The sequence below is a fragment of the Plutella xylostella genome, chromosome 16 (genome assembly GCF_932276165.1).
Source record: "Plutella xylostella chromosome 16, ilPluXylo3.1, whole genome shotgun sequence".
NCBI lineage: Eukaryota > Metazoa > Arthropoda > Insecta > Lepidoptera > Plutellidae > Plutella > Plutella xylostella.
The window spans coordinates 6,323,910-6,349,572 of NC_063996.1; the positions used below are offsets into that span (position 1 = coordinate 6,323,910).

General features: G+C 38.3%; 2 protein-coding genes across 4 annotated transcripts in view; both read right to left on the reverse strand.

The window, feature by feature from the left end:
* LOC105386197 overlaps positions 1 to 22,057 on the reverse strand; it is a 77,911-nt gene extending 55,854 nt beyond the window's left edge. For 2 of the 3 annotated variants that reach the window (XM_048626540.1, XM_048626539.1), the window contains exon 1: positions 21,656 to 22,057. The gene's annotated coding sequence lies outside the window, so the exon portion shown is untranslated. The remainder of the gene's footprint in view (positions 1 to 21,655) is intronic. The other variant, XM_038118351.2, reaches the window with a different exon arrangement.
* An 843-nt stretch (positions 22,058 to 22,900) lies between these two features.
* On the reverse strand, positions 22,901 to 24,325 carry LOC105386198 (mediator of RNA polymerase II transcription subunit 21). The gene is made up of 3 exons (XM_011556706.3): positions 24,165 to 24,325; positions 23,807 to 24,085; positions 22,901 to 23,514 (listed from the first exon to the last, which is right to left on the reverse strand). Exons 1-3 carry the CDS (start codon positions 24,204 to 24,206, stop codon positions 23,389 to 23,391), a joined length of 447 nt encoding a protein of 148 aa, XP_011555008.2. The 5' UTR covers positions 24,207 to 24,325; the 3' UTR covers positions 22,901 to 23,388.
* Between the last annotated feature and the right edge of the window lie 1,338 nt (positions 24,326 to 25,663).

Genomic DNA, 25,663 nt, shown 5'->3' on the forward strand with positions numbered 1-25,663 from the left:
CAACAACAGCGGACTTATGATTATTATTATTATTAAATCAACAATCATTGCCTATATTACAGGCTTTGCCTAGTTTAGGTATCAAACGAATTTCTTTTTTTTAACTTTTATTAATTTATAACTGCTGATTGTAAACTACCTATAAGAATTTGATGTAATAAGATTTTAGTGAAATAAATAAAAAAAATATTAATTGAAATTTATCACATCACAATATTTAATACACTCACGGGCTATGAAAAGGTTCCACTCAGACAAGCACCAAATTATTCCTAAGCGAAAAATGTTAGCTTAATGACGCCTTTTTCAACATTAAAGTACATTTAACAGAGCATCAGGATATTACCAACTAGAATGGTAATATTTTGTTCAAATTTAAAATTAAATGTTTGTAAAAATTTAGGTTGTTTGGTGTCGGAATTTTGCGTGTGGAACTGTTTCTTTGCCCGTGAGTGTAATAACGTCCACATAGATCTACATAAAAGTTTAAATATACCTGTAAATTACGTACAAATATAAAAAAACACATATCGTAATTATATGTGCATAACATGAGGCGATTCCTTTACATAAAGTGTCTTGTTTATCTAAGTAATTTAATATCCACCAGTTTTTTTGTGCCTTTTCATAGAACTTGATTTGAATCAACACAACAACTTTGTCTATCTGTCTGTAAAATGTATAAGGACATGACTGAAATTATTTTACCAGAGTAAGGAAAGCGTAGTAAAAAGTTAAATATGGCTATAATACGGTAGGTAAGTAGGACAACAGAGACAAACGCTATTCTTATTATTATTATTAAATTCTTTATTGCACAAAGTTAATTGGTACAAAGCGAACTTAATGCTAGCAGCATTGTCTACCAGTTAACCTTTGGTGATGTTGAAAAAGTTATTGGTAGTGCTTAAGGCTTTGATGATAGAAGATGGTCTATATTGAGTACTTAACCGAAATATTAATATATACCTACCTATACAATATAAATATACACATGATACCTAAATAAATACATTACATACATACATAAATATATACATACATAAAATTACTATCATCATCATCATTACACAGATAGGTATCAGTTAGACAGAATGTTCTGCTCTTGGAGGTAGTGGAGGTATTAATTTTTTTTTTGGTTTGACAGTTTTTTATTCCATGATAAGAGGAAATATTACAATATATTATTATGAGATAGTAACTTAAGCCTAATAATAAAGAATGTTACAAACTAAACTACCTATATATTATAAAAACTAAACCTATGTACATAACTAAAACTATATGTAGAACAGACCTTCTACTCGTAAGTCTGGTCCCTGTGGGAGGGTTCCCAACACGCTGGCGACATTGCCCCGCTGGATCGCCAGACTCAGGCTCCATTAATTATTAAAACATACGCTTAAAACCTTATTATTATTTTAGCACATCTAGATGTGTGAAGACACCAATCCGAAATGGACCACCGCGGCAGCTTGGTGGTAAATGGTCCAAGCTTAGGAAGGCCGTTTAAACCTTGGGGATATGCAAAAAGACTTCATTCGAGAGAGCCAGGTGCAGGTACCTACACATAGAGAATAGATTAGAATAGTCTTGTGGCGCTACTTGGGATGGGAGAGGCCTATGTCCAACGCAATAATCGATTTATAGCGGATTATAATGATAATAATAAATAGAAACTGCCAAATGCGTGCCAATTACACTCACGTGCAAATGCAAAGACCCAAATACAAAATTTATATACTAAATTGCCTCAAATTTGAACAAAATGTTTACCTTTTTAGTTGGTAGTTGGTATTCTGGTGCGCTTAAATGAAGTTTAATATTTCAGAAAACTTCATTAAGCGATCATTTTTCGCTTAGAAGTAATTTGGTACTTTTCTCACAGGAGCTTTTTCATTGCCCGTGAGTGTATATAAATTCAGATACCGAATTTAAGTAAGTTAGTAATCATATTATTCTTATTTCTTGACTAAAATATAAGGGTTTACTAAGATATCAGATGATTTTCCCACACGTCGGCGTCGCGTAGCGAAATTGAAGTATTTATTTATTAACTCTCGATAGCCACTCACTGACATGTCAATTTTTATAAGAAATCGCTTCCAACCGAATCTTAGCCAAGTGAAAGTGGCTCATATAACGTGAGCAATGTTATAAACGTAACTAGCGATAGCTACAAACTTATCAGGCAGTTGCGACACGGCAAAACCATCTCTATTCCTAACAGCATACAGAATACGAAGCTAGATTTTATCTAGATAAAGCTAGTTGGTAAAAATTGACACGGGCCGAATGAAATCGTAAGCGAAATCATATATACCGGTTTGATAATTATATATTAATTGTTGATCGATAGAGCCTGGGAATACTGACCTACTGAATTTAGATTTTTACATTTACAACACTAAAATGTTTGTTTATAGCCGCGATTTCTCGATCGTTTGTGCAATTTTCTACGTATAAACTGATGACCTGAGAAAGTAAACTCACTGTGTATAAAAAATTAAGACTTTAAACTATTATAGCTACTGGCCGGGGCAGACATTTTGTTAAAATAGGTACACATAGAGTTGTTTTGTGTCTTTTAAAATTCAATTCAAAGGCAAATTCCTCTAAACTTTACATAAACTTGATAATAAAACATGAATTGAATGCTAGGTACAGTGTGTCCACATAGACATATTTAGAGAAGATAAAGAATAATGTCACCGGTTTGTGAAATCATTGTAGGATCGTGCATAACGTGCCTAAACGCTCAATTAGTCACCATAATTGCTTAAGATGATTGTATGTTTTTAGTAATTATTGTCTATGCGTTAATTATGAGAATAAACGTAAAAAAGTAATTTCCCTGGAGAGTAGTTTTGCAGCAGACTTTTAAAATGTAAGAAAAATATTATTATATTGCAGCTTCACAAGTAATTGTAGAAGGAAACGGAACAAATCTTTGTTTTTTTATCATTTTAGTTGGTTATGTTCTGATTTGCTAATAAATGTACCTAAGTACTTATTTCAATATTGCTGACGGCGTGGTTAAGCTAGCCTAATATTATACTAATATTATAAATGCGAAAGTAACGGTGTCTGTCTGTTACTCTTTCACGCCAAAACTACTGATCGGATTTAAATGAAATTTGGTATACATTATGGTCTAGACCCTGAGAAAGAACATAGGCTACTTTTTATCCCGCAATTCCCACGGAAAAACTTTTTGAGGCGAAGCGAAGGTTGCGGGAACAGCTAGTTTCAAATAAAACATAAGTCATTTATTGTCCGTGGACCTCCCACTCGTCTATGTTGACCTTATGCTGGCATTTGGCTAACACCCGGCGGCCGGACCTCTGTATTGGCAAACTGACATTCCGCTGGTCCATTACGGATACATACTGTAGTGTAAGGGGAAGAATTTCTAGCCAGGCAACACCGGAAGACTGAAGACTACAGATCTACTCGGTCACACGTTCACACATTCATTCAATGAGATAGTTCGTTCGTTCTGTTCACTCACTCACTTTTGTACCAGCTATCACCGTGCGCGCATCCGTTTTTATTTGAATATATCTCGTTTATAAAATTAATGTTGTCTTGCTTCTGAATATCCTAATAGTTCAGAAGCGGGATCTGTGCCGTGCTCACGTAAGTTTTTGAACAATATTATTGACATTTTGTGCCATTACTCTGACATTTTTGTGTTCGACCCAAGTGTGGTTCTTATTGCAAGTTCAAAATGGGTCATCGTAAACGTAAAAGAAGGGAAAAAGACGATAGTGAATCGCGTTTACGGCGCAAGTTGCTGAAATCTGTAGAAAAACGCCAACTTGTTGATCGTTTGGAGTCGTTAGAGAACAGAGTCTTTTCCCAAGCTGGAGTTAGTGAACATGTCTCGGGTAGTTTGACTCCACCATTGCCTGCGCCGCAAAGTAGGTCAAGCGGAACGACGCCGCCGCCGACGCCAGTTCCGCAAAGAAATATCGGACTACCCGCATTACAAAACAACTACTCGTCATCGGCTGGAGGCGTGATCGAGAGCGCGTCGCCGCCACCGCCGCCGCCGCCGCCGCCGCCACCGCCGCCACCGCCGCCGCAACGGGTGTGCGCCGCGGGTACGGCTGCGGGCGGGGCAGCGGGCACGGCAGCGGGCGCGGGGTCGTTCTCGTTCAACACCGCATCTCCGGGCGTTCAGAGGTTGGCGCTGGGCGCCGCCATCACCGCCAGCGAAGCCGGCGCCGCTGCGCCGTTCAGCTATGCGGTCCAGGGTTCCGCAGCGTCACCATGCGCCGTGGTCGCGGATCGAGCCGCGCTGCCGCCGCCGTCGTCACTGCCTGTAGCCCCGGGCCACGTGCTGGGCCTCGCGCTGCCTCGTGTAGAAGGGGACACCGCGAGCCGAGGAAGCGCCTTCGAAGGCACCCCTGTGACAATTTCTAGTACACCTTTAGTCAACCCTTTCTCTAATGTGACGCCATCCACGTCAGGAGTTAATATTGGACAGGACCATGGTATTGTGTTTCCGTGTGGTGGTTCTATGACGTCATCAAACATCAGATATGTAGGACGAAGCGACCCCGTACCAGATTTTGATCCTCAGAATAATATTATAACAATGGAACAATGGGTTAGGAAAATCGAAGGCATTTGTAGTATGTACGGTTGGGACGAAAAGACGCTTATATACAATTGCACTTCAAAATTGAAGGGTTACGCGCGTCAATGGTATGAGCAACTGACAGATTTTAACCTTACTTGGTCCGAATGGAAAATACGGTTGCTCACGGCTTTTCCTTCCAACCGTAGTAAATTGCATATGATGCGAGACTTAGTCAATGTTGTTCGACGACCTGAACAAGATTACCTTCAATTTTACTACGACAAAGTCGCGCTAGGTAACGCGTGTTGTTTGCCTGAATCCCTGGTTACAGAGGCAATCATAGGTACGATTGGCCACGATCACATTGAGGTTGGTGCTATCTCCGCGGGGTGCCGTGATCCGCCAACCCTATTGCGGTACCTTTCATCGTTTCCGGATCGTAATAAAAAGTTTGGTAGTACAGTTGACGTCAAAAGTAGGTGCCATATTTGCAAACGACGGGGTCATAGTGCTGCCAAGTGTCATTCTAAAATGCCAAAACCTGATAAGTCAACTCTGGTTTGCACCTTTTGTCACAAGAAGGGCCACGAAGAACATGACTGCTACACTAAAAATAAAAAGTGTAGTTACTGTAGTAAGTCGGGTCACGTTAAAAATGATTGCTTCAAGTTTAAGAATCGTAATGCAAATAAAGACAACAACCCCACAGTCCGAGTGATAAAAGATGCAACCGGTAGTTCGAAATACTACATGAATATTAAAATTAACGACCTACCAACGTTTGCGTTTATAGATTTTGGTAGTTCTTGCATAACCATAACAGAATCCGTCGCGAAACTTCTTAATTTGACGGTTCGTCCCTGTGATTCAACGAAAGTGATATGCGGTTTTGGCGGTTCAAAGATAAGTCCGATTGGTGAAACATGGGTGAAGGTTTTTGCTGATGAAGCCACTTGTGAGGCTCAAGCTTATGTAGTTCCCAACTGCGCTCAAGATATCGGTGTTATCGTTGGACAGCCGTTTACAGAATACCCCAACGTTTACGTCATTAAGACACCAACGTCGTTGAAAATGTACAACGCTAATTCGTTGACTGAACTGCCCTATGCTTGCGATGAATTAGAACACGTTAGCTTTATTACAGAAGAACCAATCGTGATTCGACCCGGCGTCAATAAAATAGTATTGGCTTGTGATGATGCGTTCTCAGGATCAGTAGAGGTACACGCTTCGGAGCGATTTACGCCCAGGGCAGAGTGTGTAATACCGGCACACGAAACTGAAGTTATAGATGGAAGGGCTTACGTTAATGTAGTCAACGTGAATAGTTGTGACTTCACACTACCCGTAGGTCATTGCGTAGCTCGGGCCTCCGTTACACAGGGTAGTTCCAAGTACAAGATAGGTGAGGGTTTAGAGCCGGAAGTAGTTTCGAACGTTGAGCGGCTTTTGGACGAGTTCGCAGATTGTTTCACAGAAGATGGAAGTAGAATTGGAAAATGTCCTGTCAAAATGAATATCGAACTTACCAGTAAAGAACCGATTTACTATAGGCCGTATCGTATGTCTGCAAGCGACCGCGAAAAAGTGCGCAGCATTGTTAGTGATTTGTTGGATAAGGGTATAATTGAAGAGTCGAACTCTCAGTATGCTAGCCCGGTGATTTTAGTTCCAACCAAGACAGGTGAGCCGCGTATGTGCGTCGACTACCGCGCTCTCAATAAAATAACAAAGAAGGACCGGTATCCACTGCCGTTGATTCAAGACCAACTAGACCGATTGTCACAGCAGCGCGTGTTTTCATGCCTCGATGTCAAATCTGCGTACCACTGTATTCAGCTCAGTGACGATAGCAAACAGTATACAGGCTTCGTAACGCCCGATGGCCACTTCCAATATACGCGTATGAGCTTTGGCCTAGCGAATGCGCCATCCGTTTTCCAACGTGCGATTGATGATATATTAGGACCAATGCGATTTAAATTCGCTACGGCGTACCTGGATGATATCCTCGTGTATGCTGGTAACACCAGTGATGCGTTAGATCGGCTGAGGCAAGTTCTAGAGAAAATTCGAGACGCAAACATGACTCTACGATTAGACAAGTGTTCCTTCCTCGTACCGAAAGTAGAATACTTGGGGCACGAGGTTTCCGACGGTGAGGTGCGACCCGCACAACATAAACTAGCCGCGGTTCGACAGTTTGCCACCCCGCAAAATGTTCACCAGGTTCGTCAATTTTTGGGATTGGCTAGTTATTTCAGACGGTACGTACCAGGTTTTGCAACATTAGCTCGTCCTATCACGATGTTGACTAAAAAAGACCAACTGTGGACTTGGGGGGAAGAGCAATCGCGAGCTTTTGATCGCATTAAATCTATACTAGTCGCCCAACCCGTGCTAGCGTTGTTCAACCCGCAATATAACACACAAATCCATACTGACGCGTCGATGATAGGGTTAGGCGGAATATTGATGCAGGAGCAACCAGACGGGGCATGGAAGCCTGTCGCGTACGCGAGTCGTCAAACGACACCTGCAGAACAAAAATATCACAGTTTTGAGCTAGAAGCTCTCGCTGTGGTCATGAGTTTAATTAAGTTTAAGGTGTATGTGTCTGGGATAAAGTTTGTGGTAGTAACCGACTGCAACGCCTTACGATGGACATGGTCTAGGCGTGACTTGTCACCCCGTATCGCTCGCTGGTGGCTTGAGGTACAAGGGTTTGATTTTGAGGTTGAGTATCGCGCGGGAAAGTCCATGGCTCATGTGGACGCATTGAGCCGTAATCCTGTTGGCGTCGTAATGCTTGTAGCTCAAAAAGATCTAGTAGAGTCCATGCAACAGGAGGACGACTCAATTCGCGCCACAATAAATCAACTGAACGATGAGATTTCAAAAGGCAACTTGAAGGGTCTAGCTAATGATTATGTCGTTGAGTCGGGTTTGCTTTTTAGAAAGGTCAACGGTGAAAATAAGGTTGTGGTACCACGTCAATGTCGTTGGTCATTAGTGCAATCGTTCCATGATAATAACGGTCATGTCAATTATAATAAGACGTACGACGGTGTAAAAGCCAAGTATTGGTTCGGTAACATGCGCAATTTCATTAAAAAATACGTACTTGGCTGCATCTCATGCCAATACGCCAAAAAACCGACAGGTTGCCGTGTGGGACTGTTGCACCCCATTGAGAAGGTGGCTGTGCCGTTCCATACGGTCCACGTGGACCATCTTGGTCCATTCTGCAAAAGTCCAAGTGGTAAGATGCATATTTTGGCAATAGTCGATGCTTTTACAAAGTTTATATGGTTAGAAGCGGTCAGAGACGTCAGTTGTAAATTCGTTTTACAGACTTTCGATCAGTTCATTAAGACATTTGGTGTCCCATCCCGTATCATAAGTGACCGTGGTAAAGCCTTTAACTGTAACGATTTCAAAAACTATTGCAATCAGAGGCAGATAAAACATGTCATGACCGCGGTGGCAAGTCCGAGGGCGAACGGGCAGGTCGAGCGCTTTAATAGAACGATCCTTGACGCCCTTGTGGCTTATGTGGATGACAACCAGAACGATTGGGAACAACATTTACCAAAAGTTCAATTAGGGTTAAACTCTAATATCAATAATAGCACCGGTAAATGTCCATTGGAGCTGCTTTATGGGTTCCGACCAAGAATTGTAGGTGATATTGTCGCCCCCTCTTGCGTGCGAGATACTAATCACATGAGGCAGGATGCCGCAAAGCGATTGATGGCATTATCGGAACAGTCGAAACGGAATTTCGACAAGAAAAGGCGTGACGTTTGTCCGTTTGAAATAGGTGACAAGGTCCTAGCCGAAAGAAAAATTATTCGGAAGGGTTTACGTAGTGGAAAACTTATGCCAAGGTTTGATGGGCCTTTTACTATAATCAAAGTCCTACCCAATGATCGCTATGTAATTAAAAGCATACATGGCCGAAGTCGTCCCTATGAGAACGTATTAGCCAGGGATAAGTTGAAACTTTTCCGAAACTCTTGTGACTCCGATTAAGATTGGAGGTGATCTCGTTCATGATAATTATATTATTTTTAAAAGGATTCTGATACTTGTATTTTTCATTATAAGCGCTTGTGATGATTTATTTGTTTTTGTTTAATAAAAATGCATTTGTTAAGATCGATCTTGGTTTGATTAGCGCTACAGCTTTAAGAAGCCATGACCGTAACAGATTAAGAACTGTTACATGCTGACATTCAGAAGTCAGGCATGTGTAAGTGGAGCATAATGTGCGACAACTTCGGTCAATAATTATCCTTAAGAGGATACGAGTAAAGCGTCGCGACGTATCAAAATGTTATGTTAACTTTAAGAGGTTATATTGATGATTGCTATAAGAAGCATTTAACGGCCGTGGCTTTAAGAAGCCTTCATCATAATTATTTTTCTAACATTAAGAAGTTAGAGAGCTGCAGGCATTAAGATGTCTGAAGTCTTAAGGGCATTAAGAAGTCTATCAAATTTTAAGGACATTAAGAAGTCCCCTAATGAAATAATAAGTCATTAAGAAGACTTATTATTATGATTTATTCCATGACGTTGGCCTTAAGAGGCATCGCGTCATACAGTGTCTGCCGACGACGAAGACAGCCGCCGCAGCTGACCGAGCTGGCCAGTGGACGTCACAGCTGCGCGAGGCGCGCAGCAGGTCAGGGTGGCCGACTGTAAGGGGAAGAATTTCTAGCCAGGCAACACCGGAAGACTGAAGACTACAGATCTACTCGGTCACACGTTCACACATTCATTCAATGAGATAGTTCGTTCGTTCTGTTCACTCACTCACTTTTGTACCAGCTATCACCGTGCGCGCATCCGTTTTTATTTGAATATATCTCGTTTATAAAATTAATGTTGTCTTGCTTCTGAATATCCTAATAGTAGATATCAGGGATTTACTTACGATGAATTCGTGTTTTTCTAAAACAATGGACCTTGCTCGAAGCCGCACCTGGAGTGCAAACAGGGAGTGCGTATAGACCAAACGATGCGATTTGAAAAAAATGTGTGTAATATATCTATCTATCGATGAATGAAAACCACTTTCGTAATATCTGGACAGATTTTTTTTTCCGGCAGTCAACAACAAAAACGATTCAGTAGAGAGATGCCGACTTATAAGATTTCCTCAACGTTTTCTTCCTTAAATTATTAAAGAAGCATTATTAGAATGGTAAGACACAGAAACAGCCACGAACTTAGGTTAATATGAATTTATAACGAGTTTGGTTAATGCCATAAATAAATGATACTTAATTCAATGCCAAAACGGAAAAGGCGGTGCTACGTTGATATAAAAAAACACTTTTTGATCAGGTTCTGATATTTTATTTAAAAAAAAACCTTTTAACAAGGCTTGACCGTTGGCCAATGATGACATAAGTTTGTATAAATTAGCATCAATTTGTGAATCATTGTAAGTAGCTAGCTACAGCAAAAATAATACAAGAAAAGATTTTATTAGCTGCTTAATATGGTTCTTTAATCTTCTTAGTATGGTTATTTAAGGTTATTAAATTGGACTTATTAATGTCTATCTGTGAAGAGCAAAATTTATTCATTCGTCAGAATCAGTAAGTATATAATAATAATGATTATACTACTCATGCTAGCATGATAATCGGATATCCTATGAACCGAAAACCAACAAACAATACATAATGAGATGAGTAGCAGAATTCACGGGAAACAAATGACATGCCCTCGAAATTGAACTCCAATTGATTGGAACAGATAATCTATAAATTTGATACGATATCAAAAAACCCACTATAGGACATGGGCATCCTCCATGCCTAATCTCCACGCTTGGCAGGTAGGTTGGAAACATACAGATACACAACCAATATTAATAGCCAAGACTATTTTCATTAAATATTTAATTACCTATCCATCGCAAAATTTTGAACGGCTGAATAGATTTTCATGAAACTTGACTAAGAACATACAGAGTGACATTACCTATGATATGACCCAAAAATAAAATCAGTTCAGCCGTTTGGGAGCTATGCTACCACAGACAGATACACACACACAGATACACAGACACTTTAAACTTATAATATACCACCCTTTCCGTCGGGTGTTAATTAAGCTTAAACCTAATTTAAAACTAAAAATATAATTATATTAACTAAGGCTCGTTTACACAGTGCGAGCTGCTGCCTTGCCAGTAGACAGCTACTCGGTTTGTGTACTCGTACGCCAGTAGCTCGGCTCGCCTTTGCTGTCTACACAACACATAGACCATTTTCAAATACAATGTACATTGTTCATGAAATAAATAAATGAAATGAAATGACCCAATCCGAGTCGAGTCGCGATGTCAGGTTAACTTGTTAATTAAAAAACTCACAACTGTCCAGCTGGCACTGGCGAGCTACTGCCGAACGCGTCCAAACGATGCGAGCGACGGCCGAGCCGCTGTCATGGCGAGTTGCTGCCGGGCGAGCAGGCGAGTGAAAACAAAAAATGTTGACGTAACTCGGATGCGAGCTACTGGCCAACTCGCACGTACGAGTTACTCGTAAGTTACGTCCAAACAGTGCGAGTTACTACAGTGCAGCTACTCGGAAGGCTGACTCGTACGCTGGCTCGCACTGTGTAAACTAGCCATAACATTTTAAAGTGTCTGGGATAGATTAAATTTTTACTTTAGTCAGTTATGAAACTGACTAAAGTTACAAATAAGTACCTTTACGGTATTGACTATTTCATTATTGCGTTACCGTCAAGTGTTTGCTATTTTATTTATGGTGATTTGATGATTCAATGTCAAAATTCGCAAGTCGACAAACCTCACACAACGAAATTAAAATCACGTGTAATCATCAAAGGTTCTACCTTTTTTGGCATAAGATTTTTTTGCCTAATCTCGTATTGCATAGTAACGTTTGGTCAAAGTCTCGTTACGCCGAAAATCGTATGGCATAAATCTCGTTTAGTAAAAAGTTATTTCGCATAACATTGTTTAGCCTAATAATGGTATGGCCAAATCTTGAATAGCCTAACACTGCTATGGCATAGGTTTATACAAAATAATAATATTCGTTTGGCTTTAACTTTGACGGAGCGTCTCCCTACATAGCGCAAACTGGTGCCTTGTATTGTTTCCGCTGTTTGGAAAACGCTCCGCTCCGCTTCGCTCCGCTTCGCTGCGCTCCGCTTTGGTTTTGATGAACATGTGCACCTAACACGCTCCTCCTCGCTTTGCTCGTCATCGCACCTATTTTTAGGTTTCGATCTCATGGGGTTTGTAATAATTATATTGGTCGTTAACTTTCGATTTTTTGATCATACAATATCGTGATTTTCGGGATGTAGGAGAAAAATACCACAATTTGTACATTTACTACATACTTAATATATTATTTATTAAGATAACATTAGGAGAAACAAGATTATACATAGGTATAGACGAACATAAATTTGAGCAAACGAAACTTAGGTGTTTAAAGATTGTGCCTAAAGAGTTTTAGACGAAACGAGCCTTATGCCACATAAGTCTTGGCAAAGTGATGGTTCGGCCAAAAAAGTTTAGACCATACGAGTTATGCGAAATGAGTTTTGGTCAATAAAGATTATGCCAGATGAGCGGAACCCATCATCAAAAGCTGTGACGCCATTTTATTAATTATTACTCATGGGCTGGGTGAGAAATAAGCAACGAATGATTATACCCTAAGCTTTATTTATAACATACTAGTTGTTCCCGCGAGCTTCGCTTCGCCTTAAAAAGTTTATCCGTGGGCATTCCGGGATAAAAAGTAACCTATGTTCTTTCTCAGGGTCTAGACCATATGTATACCAAATTTCATTCAAATCCGTTCAGTAGTTTTGGCGTCAAAGAGTAACAGATAGACAGACAGACACAGTTACTTTCGCATTTATAATATTAGTAAAAAAAACAAACACTCACGCCTTGTACTAATGTACTCTCTTGCGGGGTAGGCAGAGGTGCATTGCTGCACCCACTTTTCGCCAGAGTGTAATGTTAGTCCCAATGTAATAGGGTGCGGGCCTATTGCCATTTTACGGGCACATCCAAGATCTGAGAACAAATATCTGTGTTTTAAACAAATATCTTCCCCAGCCGGGAATCGAACCCGGGACCTTCGGCTCAGTAGTCAGGGTCACTAACCACTACGCCATTCGGTCGTCTCATAATAATATTAGTTAGAATAAGAATTAGGATACTATGCTATCCAACTAACGCCTTATTTTTAACTAACCGGTAACTTAAAAAATAAGTTACCTTAAACTCTTGCAGAGCTCAGAATAAAATCTTCCTAAGTCTTCTCCGCCCGGAGACTTGCAAATGAGGTGGTCGGACCTCATTTAGCATAATACTCATTTCACTTTTATTTTGTTAGTGGCCTTGATTTTTCTTCTGCAGCCTCTTTGGTACGTGTTTAAGGTTTTATTTTTAAAGTTGACGATTAAATTAGCCTTGAATTTGGAATATGTGCATTAAAATTTACGCCTGACGAAATTGTCAATAAATTAGAAATACTTTAGCAGGTAGATATAGGTATGCAGAGGTACCCAGGTAGAGGTAGGCATATGGTATTGTGTTGTAGACTAGGTATAGAATGGATATTTATTCACAAACAAATCTTATAAGTTCCTTCAAAATTAAGGTGAACGATTTGGTGTCTTTATGTCTAAGTATCTTGCATACATAAGTAATGAAAAGTCTAAAGTTTACTTCGGATTAAAGACCCTACTTAACTAATGCTTAATAAGTTTGTAGTTATACAAGTATACTCGTGTTTTCTCGATCCCACGTCTCTGACAGCTGTGGCGGCGCGTGCGCACAATTGCAACCGTGAAATTTGGGACGAAAATCTAGATTTTTATCATTAACAAGCTAAAACACGGTCGGTGATGTTACCGCTATCGTGTTATTTATTTATTGTGTGTCATTGCAACCATTTTGTAGTAATTTTATTATTTACTCAGTGTTGACTTGTTTCAGTTGGTTGGTGTCTGCGGCGAACTAATAAATATACATAGATGTATTATTATTATCAATGAGATTTTGTAGTATCTAAACTGCGATTTACGAAATGTGACGTAGAATGACTACACTATTATAAAAATACATGTTATTGTCAATAGTAGGTCGTGATTAAGTATTAAGTAAGTACTTACATAACAAATTATAAATTCAGACACGGGAAAACTGTTCAAGTTGCGTGAATAGAGCACTACTTATCCTCTCAAAATTGTGTTAACCAGTGTTCAAATAATTTCACGAAAAACTAGTCCGTGAAACAAGTACCCTAACTACCTACATCATGTTGAAAAGTGAACGACAAACCTGATTGACAGGGCTGCTCTATTGCAATAACAATGCGACAGCTTGAGTCTTGACATAACTACCTATGTATTAGCAATTATGTGGAAAAGTGTACATTATTAGAGTGCGACAAACTTATCTGTTCCGGTGACAGTTCACTAAATTGGTCCATATCTCATTATTTACTAATAAATTATATATTGATATAGATTAGATGGGTTTATTAAAACCGCAAGGGTAAATTACCATTAGGGGAAACCTTAACATCTTAAAGAATTAAGAAATATTAGACATTTACGTGAGCTCTCACCGGAACAGATAAGTTTGTGGCACTGTAGGTAGGTATATGGGATAGATACCAAATAGATACAGAGTGAAAATTTTATACAGTCGCGAACTTGTTTTGACAATGATTTTTGGAATCAAAATGAATTGATTTCACAATTATGATGGTAAGCATAAATATTTACCTAAATAAAACATCCATGGCCTCGTGTGGTCAAATCAAATCTTTTTTGTTCCGATATCGTTGTCTATTGTATTATTTTATTACGACTACAAGTGAATCTAAAACAAAATCAATATTCTGTGTAACATTACGACTACAAGTGAATCTAAAAACAAATCAAAATTCCGTGTAACAAGAATAGGTATTTTAACGCCGAAACACCTTGGGAACCCCCCTATTGACTGAAAATGTCTACTGGCACGAAGGTTCGTGATAAGAACTGGAAATGCATCGGAGAATTATGCATTTTGTATAGCTTTGTGTGTGTATGTGCACTTGTGTTTTATTACCTCAATGTACAGTCCACAAAATACACAATTATACCTATCCACCCCCAGTCATTAGTAATTATTCTAAGCGTCACAGCATGTAAAGGATAATTAGTTGAAGAACATTAATTTGACACACACTACAAATCACATTTCCTTCGTATGCAGATTTCAAGAATTATGGAAATTTTAGTGTATAAGTAGTGTAAATATCTCTTTGGCTGACTGTACCTGTACTCAGTAGTGAGTGAGTGTGAGGTATAAAAGTTGCAGCTACGAAATTTATGATCAATCGATATCAGTGCTGTCTAAATTTGTGAGAAAACCACTGCATTTTGCATGCAGGAAAACACCGAAAAGTATACGATACTTTTAGTTTATCATTCAGAAAGTTATTCAGTAAACTTGTGCCAAGTTTATTCGGAAAAATTTCAGCAATAAAACGGTTTCTATGACATTGCAGAAAGCTGTTTTTAGAAATCCGATTTGGGATTTTCGCCATAAAATATAAGTATATATATAACAATCATGCTTCACAAAAACTTTAATCAAGTGCTAAGAATAACCTAAGAGTCTACGCACCTACCTGATATTCATACGTACCATTACCTACAAATTTAATGAATTTATCTTACAACCAGAGTTCAACTGCAACCCGACCTTAAAAAAATTATGAAAATAAATAATGAACTCGCTTCAGAGTTCAAAAAAGAACATTAAACCAAACAAATTAAGAGGATGCACACACCGGGCCTCACGGTAAATGTCAAGGTAAACTGCGATAGGTAGAACAAATATATTAAACAAAATTAAAAACAAGATGATGCCAACTGCCCTGGGTGATACTGGTATGATGTTACTTCCAACACGCCTGCGAAGCGTGGAGATTATTGCAAAAACCCTCCAGTCAGAGCGGTGGTAGCTCAGTCGGGTAAGCGCCCGCTTCACACGCAAGAGATGCGGGTTCGAATCCCGGCGCTGACATGTACCAATGAGTTCCATCGCTCTTACGGTGAAGGAAAACATCGTGAGGAAACCTGCATATCTAGATATGTGAACCCACCAACCCGCAGTGGACCGGCGTGGTAGGAAATGGTCCAAGCTTAGGAAGGCAGTTTAGACCTTGGGGATATGCACAAAGATTCCACTCGAGAGAGCCAGGTGCAGGTACTTACACCCCCACAGAGAATAGAATAGAATAGAACCCTCCAGTCCTGGAGAAAGATGCAGTATTTTGAGAATCAAAAGCCAAAATTCATTGCACATTTTCAGAATCTTTCCCAAAGTATATACTTAGTTAAATAAGTTATATAAAAAATACTTGCCTATTTTTGTCTCTATAATGTTCAGAGGACAGCCGACAAATATTTAAAAAAAAACGAGTTTCAATGTAACCATAAAATGTTACTTAAAACTTTTTAAATTGTAGGTACCCATAGAATTGTTTTTCAATTGTGGATGCCTCATTTATTCACACACAACGATTTTATCTGCTTGGAAATAAATTTGCAAATTTAACATTTTCTTTTTGTCTGGTTCAAAATTAAAACTTGTTTTGAATCACGTTTCTAGTCTAAGTAGGAAGACAAATCGTAAATATTCACAGAACGTAGGTGTTTTGTTATTCGATGTTTCGGTGGGTTAAGCGACGCAAAATCTCAGACTCAAAATATTATGTTTCTATTGACTATATTTGGTGGTGTTAGAATAGAGTACTTACTTAAAAATATACTCACCAAAACAAATAATGAATAAGGGAATTAGAGATTTAATAAGGCGATATGGTTCGCAACCTATCACGTGAGTACAAATGTGCTGCGAAAAGTGGCTCGCTTGTGAGCGACCTCTGACTACCCCTTCGGGGATTACAGTCATGAGTGCATATGTATGTATGTAGGTTTATAAGTTCCTAACGCTACTTTACTGGCTGAAACAAATCTATATATATTAGCAGATAATAAAATACAAAAAATATTAAGAAAAAGGAAAATTAAATCGGTAAAGCTCGGGAATCGTACCTTACGCTAAAGAACTTAGTGAATTTGTCCCTGATGGTAATCGAACCTGCAACCTTCAATAATGATTTTTTTAGTTACCGATATCATCATTCTACTGATCTACTGTTTTTTAAAACTACTTAAAAAATAACAAATAACTACTGTAGTACCTACATATTTATATTAGGATAAGAATATTATATAAGGACATAAAGAGTAATATATATTTCATGTACTTACGTATAATACATATAAAATATACGTAGACAAGTGGTAAGGTTAGTCCGGACCCCAAGCCGGTTTCGATGAGGCGCAACTTTCTCGACAAGAGTGTGTGTGTTTTTTCTAATATTATGTGACGTCTTCTTGTCTATGGCTGATAAAAGAGATATCAGAAGTTCATAAACCCGACGATTTGCTAAGCGGAACTGATTTTGATTAGAACGAACTGAGCCCTTAGTATAAACGTTTGATTGACAGGTGGTTATGCTTTGTAAATGAGCTTGTAAATAACGTTCGTTCCCTTGAAAACCAACAAATTAATAAGTAATATGACAAATAAAATATATGGATTTGCTGTCACAGGGCCCATACGATACTTTACACTTACAGTGCCACAAACTTATCTCTTCCGGTGCCAGCTCACATAAATGTCTAATATTTCTTAATTCTATAAGATTTTAAGTTTGCTCGTATTGTTAATTCGCTCTTGCGGTGTTAATAAACCCATCAAATCTTTTACAATATACAATTCATTAGTAAATAATGAGATATGGATCAATTTAGTTCGCTCTCACCGGTACCTACAGTAGGGCGAGCACAGGATTCGATACTAATTTTCGATACTACACAAACATATGGAAAAATAACAGTGACGTTCATTCACCTATCGAATATGGTATCGAAAGCGTATAGATTCGAAATTCATTCACCTATCGACTATGGTATCGAAAGCGTATAGATTCGAAAGTCTTTGCCCATATAAATTTGACATTTTAGCGATTACGAACCCAATTTGACGCATAGATTCGAACGAAATTTTATCGCTAGCGTTTTTGTTTGAATCTATACGTCAAATTGGTTTCACAATCACAAACGTCCATATTTGTTCATAATACGATATAAAATTAAAACAACTTTTAAAAATAATTGATAGAATTATTTTAATTTCACTTTGTTTATTTATTTATTTAAATAATATTAAATAATAGCACTTATTTCAACAATATTTTCATAATAAAAACAAAAAAAATGCGAAATTTAGGATATAATAAGGTTAAGACAGCAGTTTCTAAACGAACCTTCGAATCTCCTAGCCAACGCTAGCATTCAATGCTATCGATTTCGACTGTAGATTCGAATTAGGTATCGCATAGATTCAACGATACGCAACGTTAACGGAGGATCGAAACTTGTGCTCGGGCAACAGATAAGTTTGTCGCACTGTACAAAGTATAGGTACAATCGCAGCACACCAAGTAGTTATAGATTCATCAATCAATCATACCACCATGAGGCGACCAATGCAAATAGATTCGACGCCGATTAGTGAAGACGTTCAATCGTTTAGTTCGACAAATTAGCGCTACACGTCTTGTCTATTAGTCAGTAGGTAGGTAATAATTAAGATTACTATATATTTGCCGGCTTCACAACTCAGAATTGAAAGTTAATCATAACTTTGTGAGATGCAGCGTATGATTGACTGTCATTGTAAGTTGATGCTTTGATATAGTTTCATAAATAATAAGAAACGCTAAGAAATTTCCCAATTATGTGAATTATTGATTCACATAATTATGACTGTATTCTATTGTATGTACCTACTAATGTACTTATGTTTCTTACTATACGTATCGAGAAAAAAATACTAAAGTGCATTAACTATAAGTATCTTTTTTTATATAACATAATTTCAATGATTTTTTTATGATAAAGAAATCAATGTACCGACAGTTGGTAGAGGCGTATAACTGAATAGTTAAGTAAGTAATAGAATTATCTGTGGTAGAGGTAGGTATGTGCTTAACTGACTCTCCTATTAGTTTATAGGTAGGAACCTAATAGAATCTTAACGGTTGTTAAAACCGCCAAATATGCTCACAGTAATTAAAACATAATTTTCACCGGTTATCTCTTGAGAGACATTCCCCAATAATGATCTTTAATGGTTCATGCCATCTACTATTGGTACAGTGGAAGACTCTGTAAAACCAAGGTATGTAATATAATATTTAAGTATGGGTGTGCATGTGTGCGAACTTTAGTACCTATAAGGACATATCTATAAAGGTATCCATCCAAATCAAAATTGTTCCTACAGCCCTACCTTCAGAATCTGTGCGCTAGCCCCTAACCTAACTATACCTATACAAATACTCGTACCGCGCTGAGTGGCATAAGTATCTATTAGTTTATGTAATCTTTTAAATTACAAACGTTTTTATTCAATCATGATGTATGAGTTAGTAGGACTTACCTACCAACAAACGACAACGCCACCTTGACCATGTAAATACAGTATTATTTAAGATCCAATAACAACAATAATAAACATTAGTTTTATTAGGCAAACAGCATACTAAATCGATCCTGCCAAATGCTATATTTGACTAAAGACGTAAGTTGAACTCATATTTAGGTGACCTCCTTGGCGTTTGCACCTCTTCTGGCTGCCAAGACACTAGGTTATATTCTTAAATTATGCGTCGATTGTCATCGTTCGTAATTCCAGTTTAAATTTAGAACTAAACTTACGCACTACGCTGCACTACGTACCTACCTATGCATTTGCATTGCGGTAAGACGAATAGGACTAGTGCGAGTAGTGCGTACTAATACTTATTTATGTTCCTTGATTGCGTACCTAATGGTGGTATTGTGTCGACTTGGAATCGCTACTGCTCGAGGCTACGTTTACCAACCCTCGCCAGGTCTCCTTCGTCAGCACTACGGCGGCACCGTAGCTTAGGCGGTAGTGAAGCTGCTTCCGAAGCTTAGGGCCGCAGGTACGAATCCCGCCCAGGGCAAACATCTGTGTGATGAGCATTTTGTGTTTGCCTTGTGTCTGGTTGTCGTTTATTATCTATCTATGTATTTGTGTAGATATCAGCTGTCCGCTATCCGACACCCATATCACAGGTCCTGCCTAGTATGGGGTCGGATGGCCGTGTGTGGATGTCCCCATATATTTATACTGGTTCTACCTTTTTTGGCATAAGATTTATTTGCCTAATCTCGTATTGCATAGTAACGTTTGGTCAAAGTCTCGTTACGCCGAAAATCGTATGGCATAAATCTCGTTTAGTAAAAAGTTATTTCGCATAACATTGTTTAGCCTAATAATGGTATTGCCAAATCTTGAAAAGCCTAATAATGCTATGGCATAGGTTTATACTAAGTAATAATATTCGTTTGGCTTTAACTTTGACGGAGCGTCTCCCTACATAGCGCAAACTGGTGCCTTGTATTGTTTCCGCTGTTTGGAAAACGCTCCGCTCCGCTTCGCTCCGCTTCGCTGCGCTCCGCTTTGGTTTTGATGAACATGTGCACCTAACGCGCTCCTCCTCGCTTTGCTCGTCGTCGCACCTATTTTTAGGTTTCGATCTCATGGGGTTTGTAATAATTATATTGGTCTTTAACTTTCGATTTTTTGATCATACAATATCGTGATTTTCGGGATGTAGGAGAAAAATATCACAATTTGTACATTTACTACATACTTAATATATTATTTATTAAGATAACATTAGTAGAAACAAGATTATACATAGGTATAGACGCACATAAATTTGAGCAAACGAAACTTAGGTGTTTAAAGATTGTGCCTAAAGAGTTTTAGACGAAACGAGCCTTATGCCACATAAGTCTTGGCAAAGTGATGGTTCGGCCAAAAAAGTTTAGACCATACGAGTTATGCGAAATGAGTTTTGGTCAATAAAGATTATGCGAGATGAGCGGAACCCATTTGTACTACGGCACCAGCCACCCCAGCAAAGCCATCTAGGTCGTGCGTCATCAATATTAGCTGACTTAGATATTCAATTAAAGTATAAATAAATATACTTAATTGTTAAAGCATTGTTAAAGTTAGTTTTAAGTTTACTTGTATTGTATTATAGAAGCTAGCTGTAACTGTGTCAGTTTGAATAAATACCTACATATTTTTTTTTACTTAAACTACGCCTGAGTTTCTTAATTATTATTATTTATTTTATTATTTACTTAATTCTTTATTGCACAAATAAATGCACAAAAGGTAGACATGGTGGTGGCGGTGCTAAGAGCATTTTCTAATTTAATTCACGCGACAATGTTGCTAATCTGCTGTCAGAATTAAAATGACAAATCTCAATAACATTCATCAAACAAATGTAGGTAGGTACCGGAGTTATAAGGGTGCCCACAGCATGTATAGTTTCGCACGCGTTGAATTCGTAGTAAGTATCCCCATTATTTATACTAAGGTCTACGAAGCTTAGAAAATGTAAGGGCAGGAAAAATATTTTTGAACTACTACTTTACATTAGGAATCTCGAAATTATCAGTGGTATCTACTCTAAACTCTAATATGTTAAACAAAATAAATCTTCCTCTTAATTAATTTACAAAACGCATCAATATATGTTGTGTAGTTTTAAATATCTAATCGTACTCGCAGACGCGGGGAGACTTAAATATTACTAGCGTAAAGACAGGCCCAACCGCTCTAGGAAATGGCACCCTCGCGTGTTGGCCCTAAAATCTCATATATCTGTCATAATTTGTATGAAATTAGGGACAGCAAGCGGGTGACATTTTCTTTAGACAAAATGTCCTGACGGTCGTATCCTTCCTTTTGAAATCATTGACCTAGTGATAGTGATAAATATACCTAACTCTAAAGATTAAAAAATCATCAATAAGTTTCACCATTCGTTGTTATAGCATCCACAAGATAATCGGCATACAGACCTGTTGCGGAAGTAAGCTGCGCCGGCTGACCTCTTCCGGACCGCCTTATCCAGTTTTCACATCCACAGCCTCCGCGGCTCCGAAAAAGAAAACATCTCGTAAAAAACTAAACTTCAACACCACGAGTTTCCGCTAAAAACAAAACACGGCTTTCAAAACGTCACTATCTAGTTCGAATTTCAAAAACGGATGTCCAAGAGCTCGAAAAAGTTCGATCACTTCACTGAAGATGCGTTTGGTAATGGCGCGAGCGAGCGTCGTGCGCGCGGCATGGAGGTCGGTTATCAACTGCCGGCGACAGGTTGGTCGAGGAGAGAGGAGCCTCTTTGGTATGTTTTGAAGGGGCATGCGTCGTTCGGAAAGTCTCGAGGTTCGCTAGCCGGCTGTCTGGTCTAGAGCCGGTGTCTCATACCGCATTTTTTGGTAGTTCAGATGTAGAGAGCCGTATTCAACACTGAGCGATATTATGGCTATAATTCTAGTTAGCCCTGGTAACACTCTTTATGATAGTGTTTGATCACGGCTATTCTTGCAATATCTATGTTTACAGTCATATTAATAATATATAGCTTTGAGTTAATGGCAGTTTATAACATACCTACGTATTTGAGCTTTTTAAAAGTTTTATTTCAATAACTACAGTATTTCAATGAACATAAAAACTTAACCACACTAAAGTTTTCAAACTCCCTGCCCAAAACTGTATTCATTCTTATTTGGCGACAAAGGTAAACAATAAAAAAACAAAAATACTATTAAACAAATAACTACGGCCAAAGTAAATGGTTTGATTACGAAATCAATCATTTTTACATTTTAATTGTATTTGTCATTTGTGTATGTTTTATTTTATAACTTAGTTTTTAAATTAATTCAAATAAAAAGACACTCCAAGATTGATCAAAATCTACGACAAGTAAGAAAAAATACATTTCACCTAGTAATGTTAGAATAATCTATATTAAATTTTGAGAACTATGTTACAGTTTTATAGTTGCTCAGTATATATAAATTTTAGGGGAGCAATAAATATGATTGAATATTCAAGAGTAATTTTCCTTCCTATAGCCAATTATCTTGCTGTAAAAAAGTATAAAACAAGATAAAAGATATTAATAATGTTCAGAAGACTGGCTGTCTTTTGATCATATTATGTAACTATACTAGAAGACTTAAAACCACTCAAATATGACCTCTCTCTGCAGCTATACTCTTAACATTATCACAAACAATTAAAGAATTTTCTTGTTTTTTGTAAGTAGTTGAGTTTTAATAATTTCATATAATTATTTTGTGCTTAGTATAACTATGAAAGAGACTAGAATATATATAAAAAACATGTTTCTCAATAAAATGCTTCACATTTTATACTATTTTCTAGTCTCTACATTAGGACTTTATGTGGACAAACACAGTAATGTTAATCTAACATATAGGTATAGCATAGGCGATCTTATAGTGATTTCTTCTAGACTACCTTTATTATAATTTAGTCACTTAGAGGTAGTTTTACTTAACCTATTAGAATCACTTTCACCAAATACATATTTAATCGAAATTAAATGTATTACTCCCTTACTTTAACAGTATAGCAGAGCAAGACAGCAATAGATCTAAACATATTTAAATGTTTGGTGAAAGCCTACCTTAATATCTGAAGGACTAGCATACCACTTTAGTCAGCTTCTTGTGCTATGCTACGCCTTCTGAGAGTGTTAGTGCTTCCTAGATCCCTATAACTGTGGTTTGACATCTTTGCCAAGGATGAGTGTGGGGTTCTGCATGTCCAACTGGCTCTGTGCTATGTCGCTGAGAGCACCTTGAATCTTTTCCAAAAGGATTTCACCTTGACGGACCACCTGAAACCATTATAAATTATTAAAACTACTTTACAGGACAATACAACTTTACAAAATGACTTTATTGATTGTACAGAAATCATAATTTTATTATAGTACAATTTGAAAGTTGCTCGATGGTACAATAGCCTTAGGTGTGTCTAAAAATGATCTGATGAAGGCAACCTTTGAGTGAGTGAATGACTAACTATGGGAGGTGGTATGTGAATGTATGCAATACCTTCACTACAAACTATAAGCTTTAGACACTTACAAAGAAATAAGTGACCTATTACTTATTCACAAGACTCACTTCTTCTAACTGCTCTGCTGCCTCCTTATTTTCAGTCTCGAGTCTTCTCAAGCTTTGGACTTGCAGCTCTGTGGAGCTCTCCTCGCTCGGCAGAGACTCGATCAGAGTGTCAATATCTTTGGCGCATCTCGATATGAGCGTCGCAAACAGAGCAGCATAATCCTCTTGATTCTGCTGCTGCTGAGGCGTCTGCGACCCGCTACGGTCGATCCCGGGGAATTTACTGGGCGTGGAGAACTGTTGCAGGATACCAATGCTGTTGCAAAAGTGCTCAGCTTGCTGAAACAAACAAATACAAATGTTACAAAATCGCAAGCGTAAAGGTTGGCAGTTTTGTGACTAGAAAAGAGACCTTTACCTGGTTTATTGTATCCTGTAGCTGGGTGAGGCGGTCTGCCATTGTTAAATATGCAGTTTTATTTGAATTAGAATGAAATTCTATGTTAAAAATACAACATCAAGGAAAATTTATTAGAACGGCAAGCAAAACGAAAAACAGAAAACAGCAACAAATTGACATTGACATGCAAATGTCAAATTGACATTGTCATTGTCAACATCAATAATCTGTGGCATTGATCAATCACAGATTAATAAATACAAATGTCAGCATCGTATCACAGATAAAAAAAAATGTTATTTAGGATTATTATTCGGAGTTAAAACTAGTTTTTTGAAAACTGCTGCTGAGCACCAGCAGGCGCAGGCGAGACGACGAAAATGGTTCTCGTCGCGCCTGCAGCTTCCCTATGTTTACCTATACAATACCCAATCCGCCTCGACTCAGTGAGGCCAGTGAGCGGAGCGTCTTAGGGCGCGTTCTCACTTTGTCGTGACGACAGATATTATAAGTGTAGTTTTAAATGACGCGGTTACACATATAATACGACACGATTTACTGTCGTTTACGACATTTTTGCAGGGCCAACGTCCATTAGTCGTGGGTTTTTTTTAATTAGATCAGGTAGAGACCATAGTCGTCCAACGATAAACTAGTCGTCGCAATATGGTGGGAACGTGGCCTTAGGCTCAGGGTAGGGCAAGTAGGAGCAGGGACATGTCCAGCTGTAATTACTTAAGATCAGCACAGGATACCATTCCATTCCATTCAGGAATTCCCAGGGCTCTCTCTCTCTTTCAGGCTATGTGTCCCATATGGTGGTGGGGTCTGCCTTCCTCGTTTTCTCTCTCCACTTCGCCCTGTCTCCAACGTCGTCTTCAGAGACTTGGCAGTGTCGTAGGTCTTTTTGCACTACGTCTATCCATCTTGTTTTAGGTCTTCCTCGGGATCTCCGACCGGGGGCGGACAGGCGCAGTGCTTCGTTTCCAACATAGTCAGGTGGTCTTCTCTTGACATGTCCGAACCATCGCAAGCGGTTTTCTTGGAGTTTGTCGGCGATGTCGCGTACTCCCAGGCTGCCGCGAACGTACTCATTGCGGATTCTGTCATTGGAATTCCCAGGGCTATGAATACTTATTAGAATATATGGCTAAACCTTTGATTTTGTAAATGGTCGAAGGGCTAAACAGATGGTATGGAAAAATGGTTCCACTTATATTGTTGTTTTATAGATAAAAATAGAAGTAGGTAGGTACTTAATTATTAAACTGAAATATGCTCACTACAATAAATAAAAAGGGTGTCATAGTATTCTTCCATAAATAAACCTAAACATAGTTATGGTGTGGACTAGACCTAAACCCTTCCTTCATTGAAAGGAGACCCGTGCCCCATCAGTGGGGACGTAATAGGTTGCGATGATGATGATGATGATGAAATGGTGTGGAAAAATGGTTTCAATAAAAAATAGATTAGTTTCACACTTTATTTTTATTTGTTAATGCATTAAACACAAT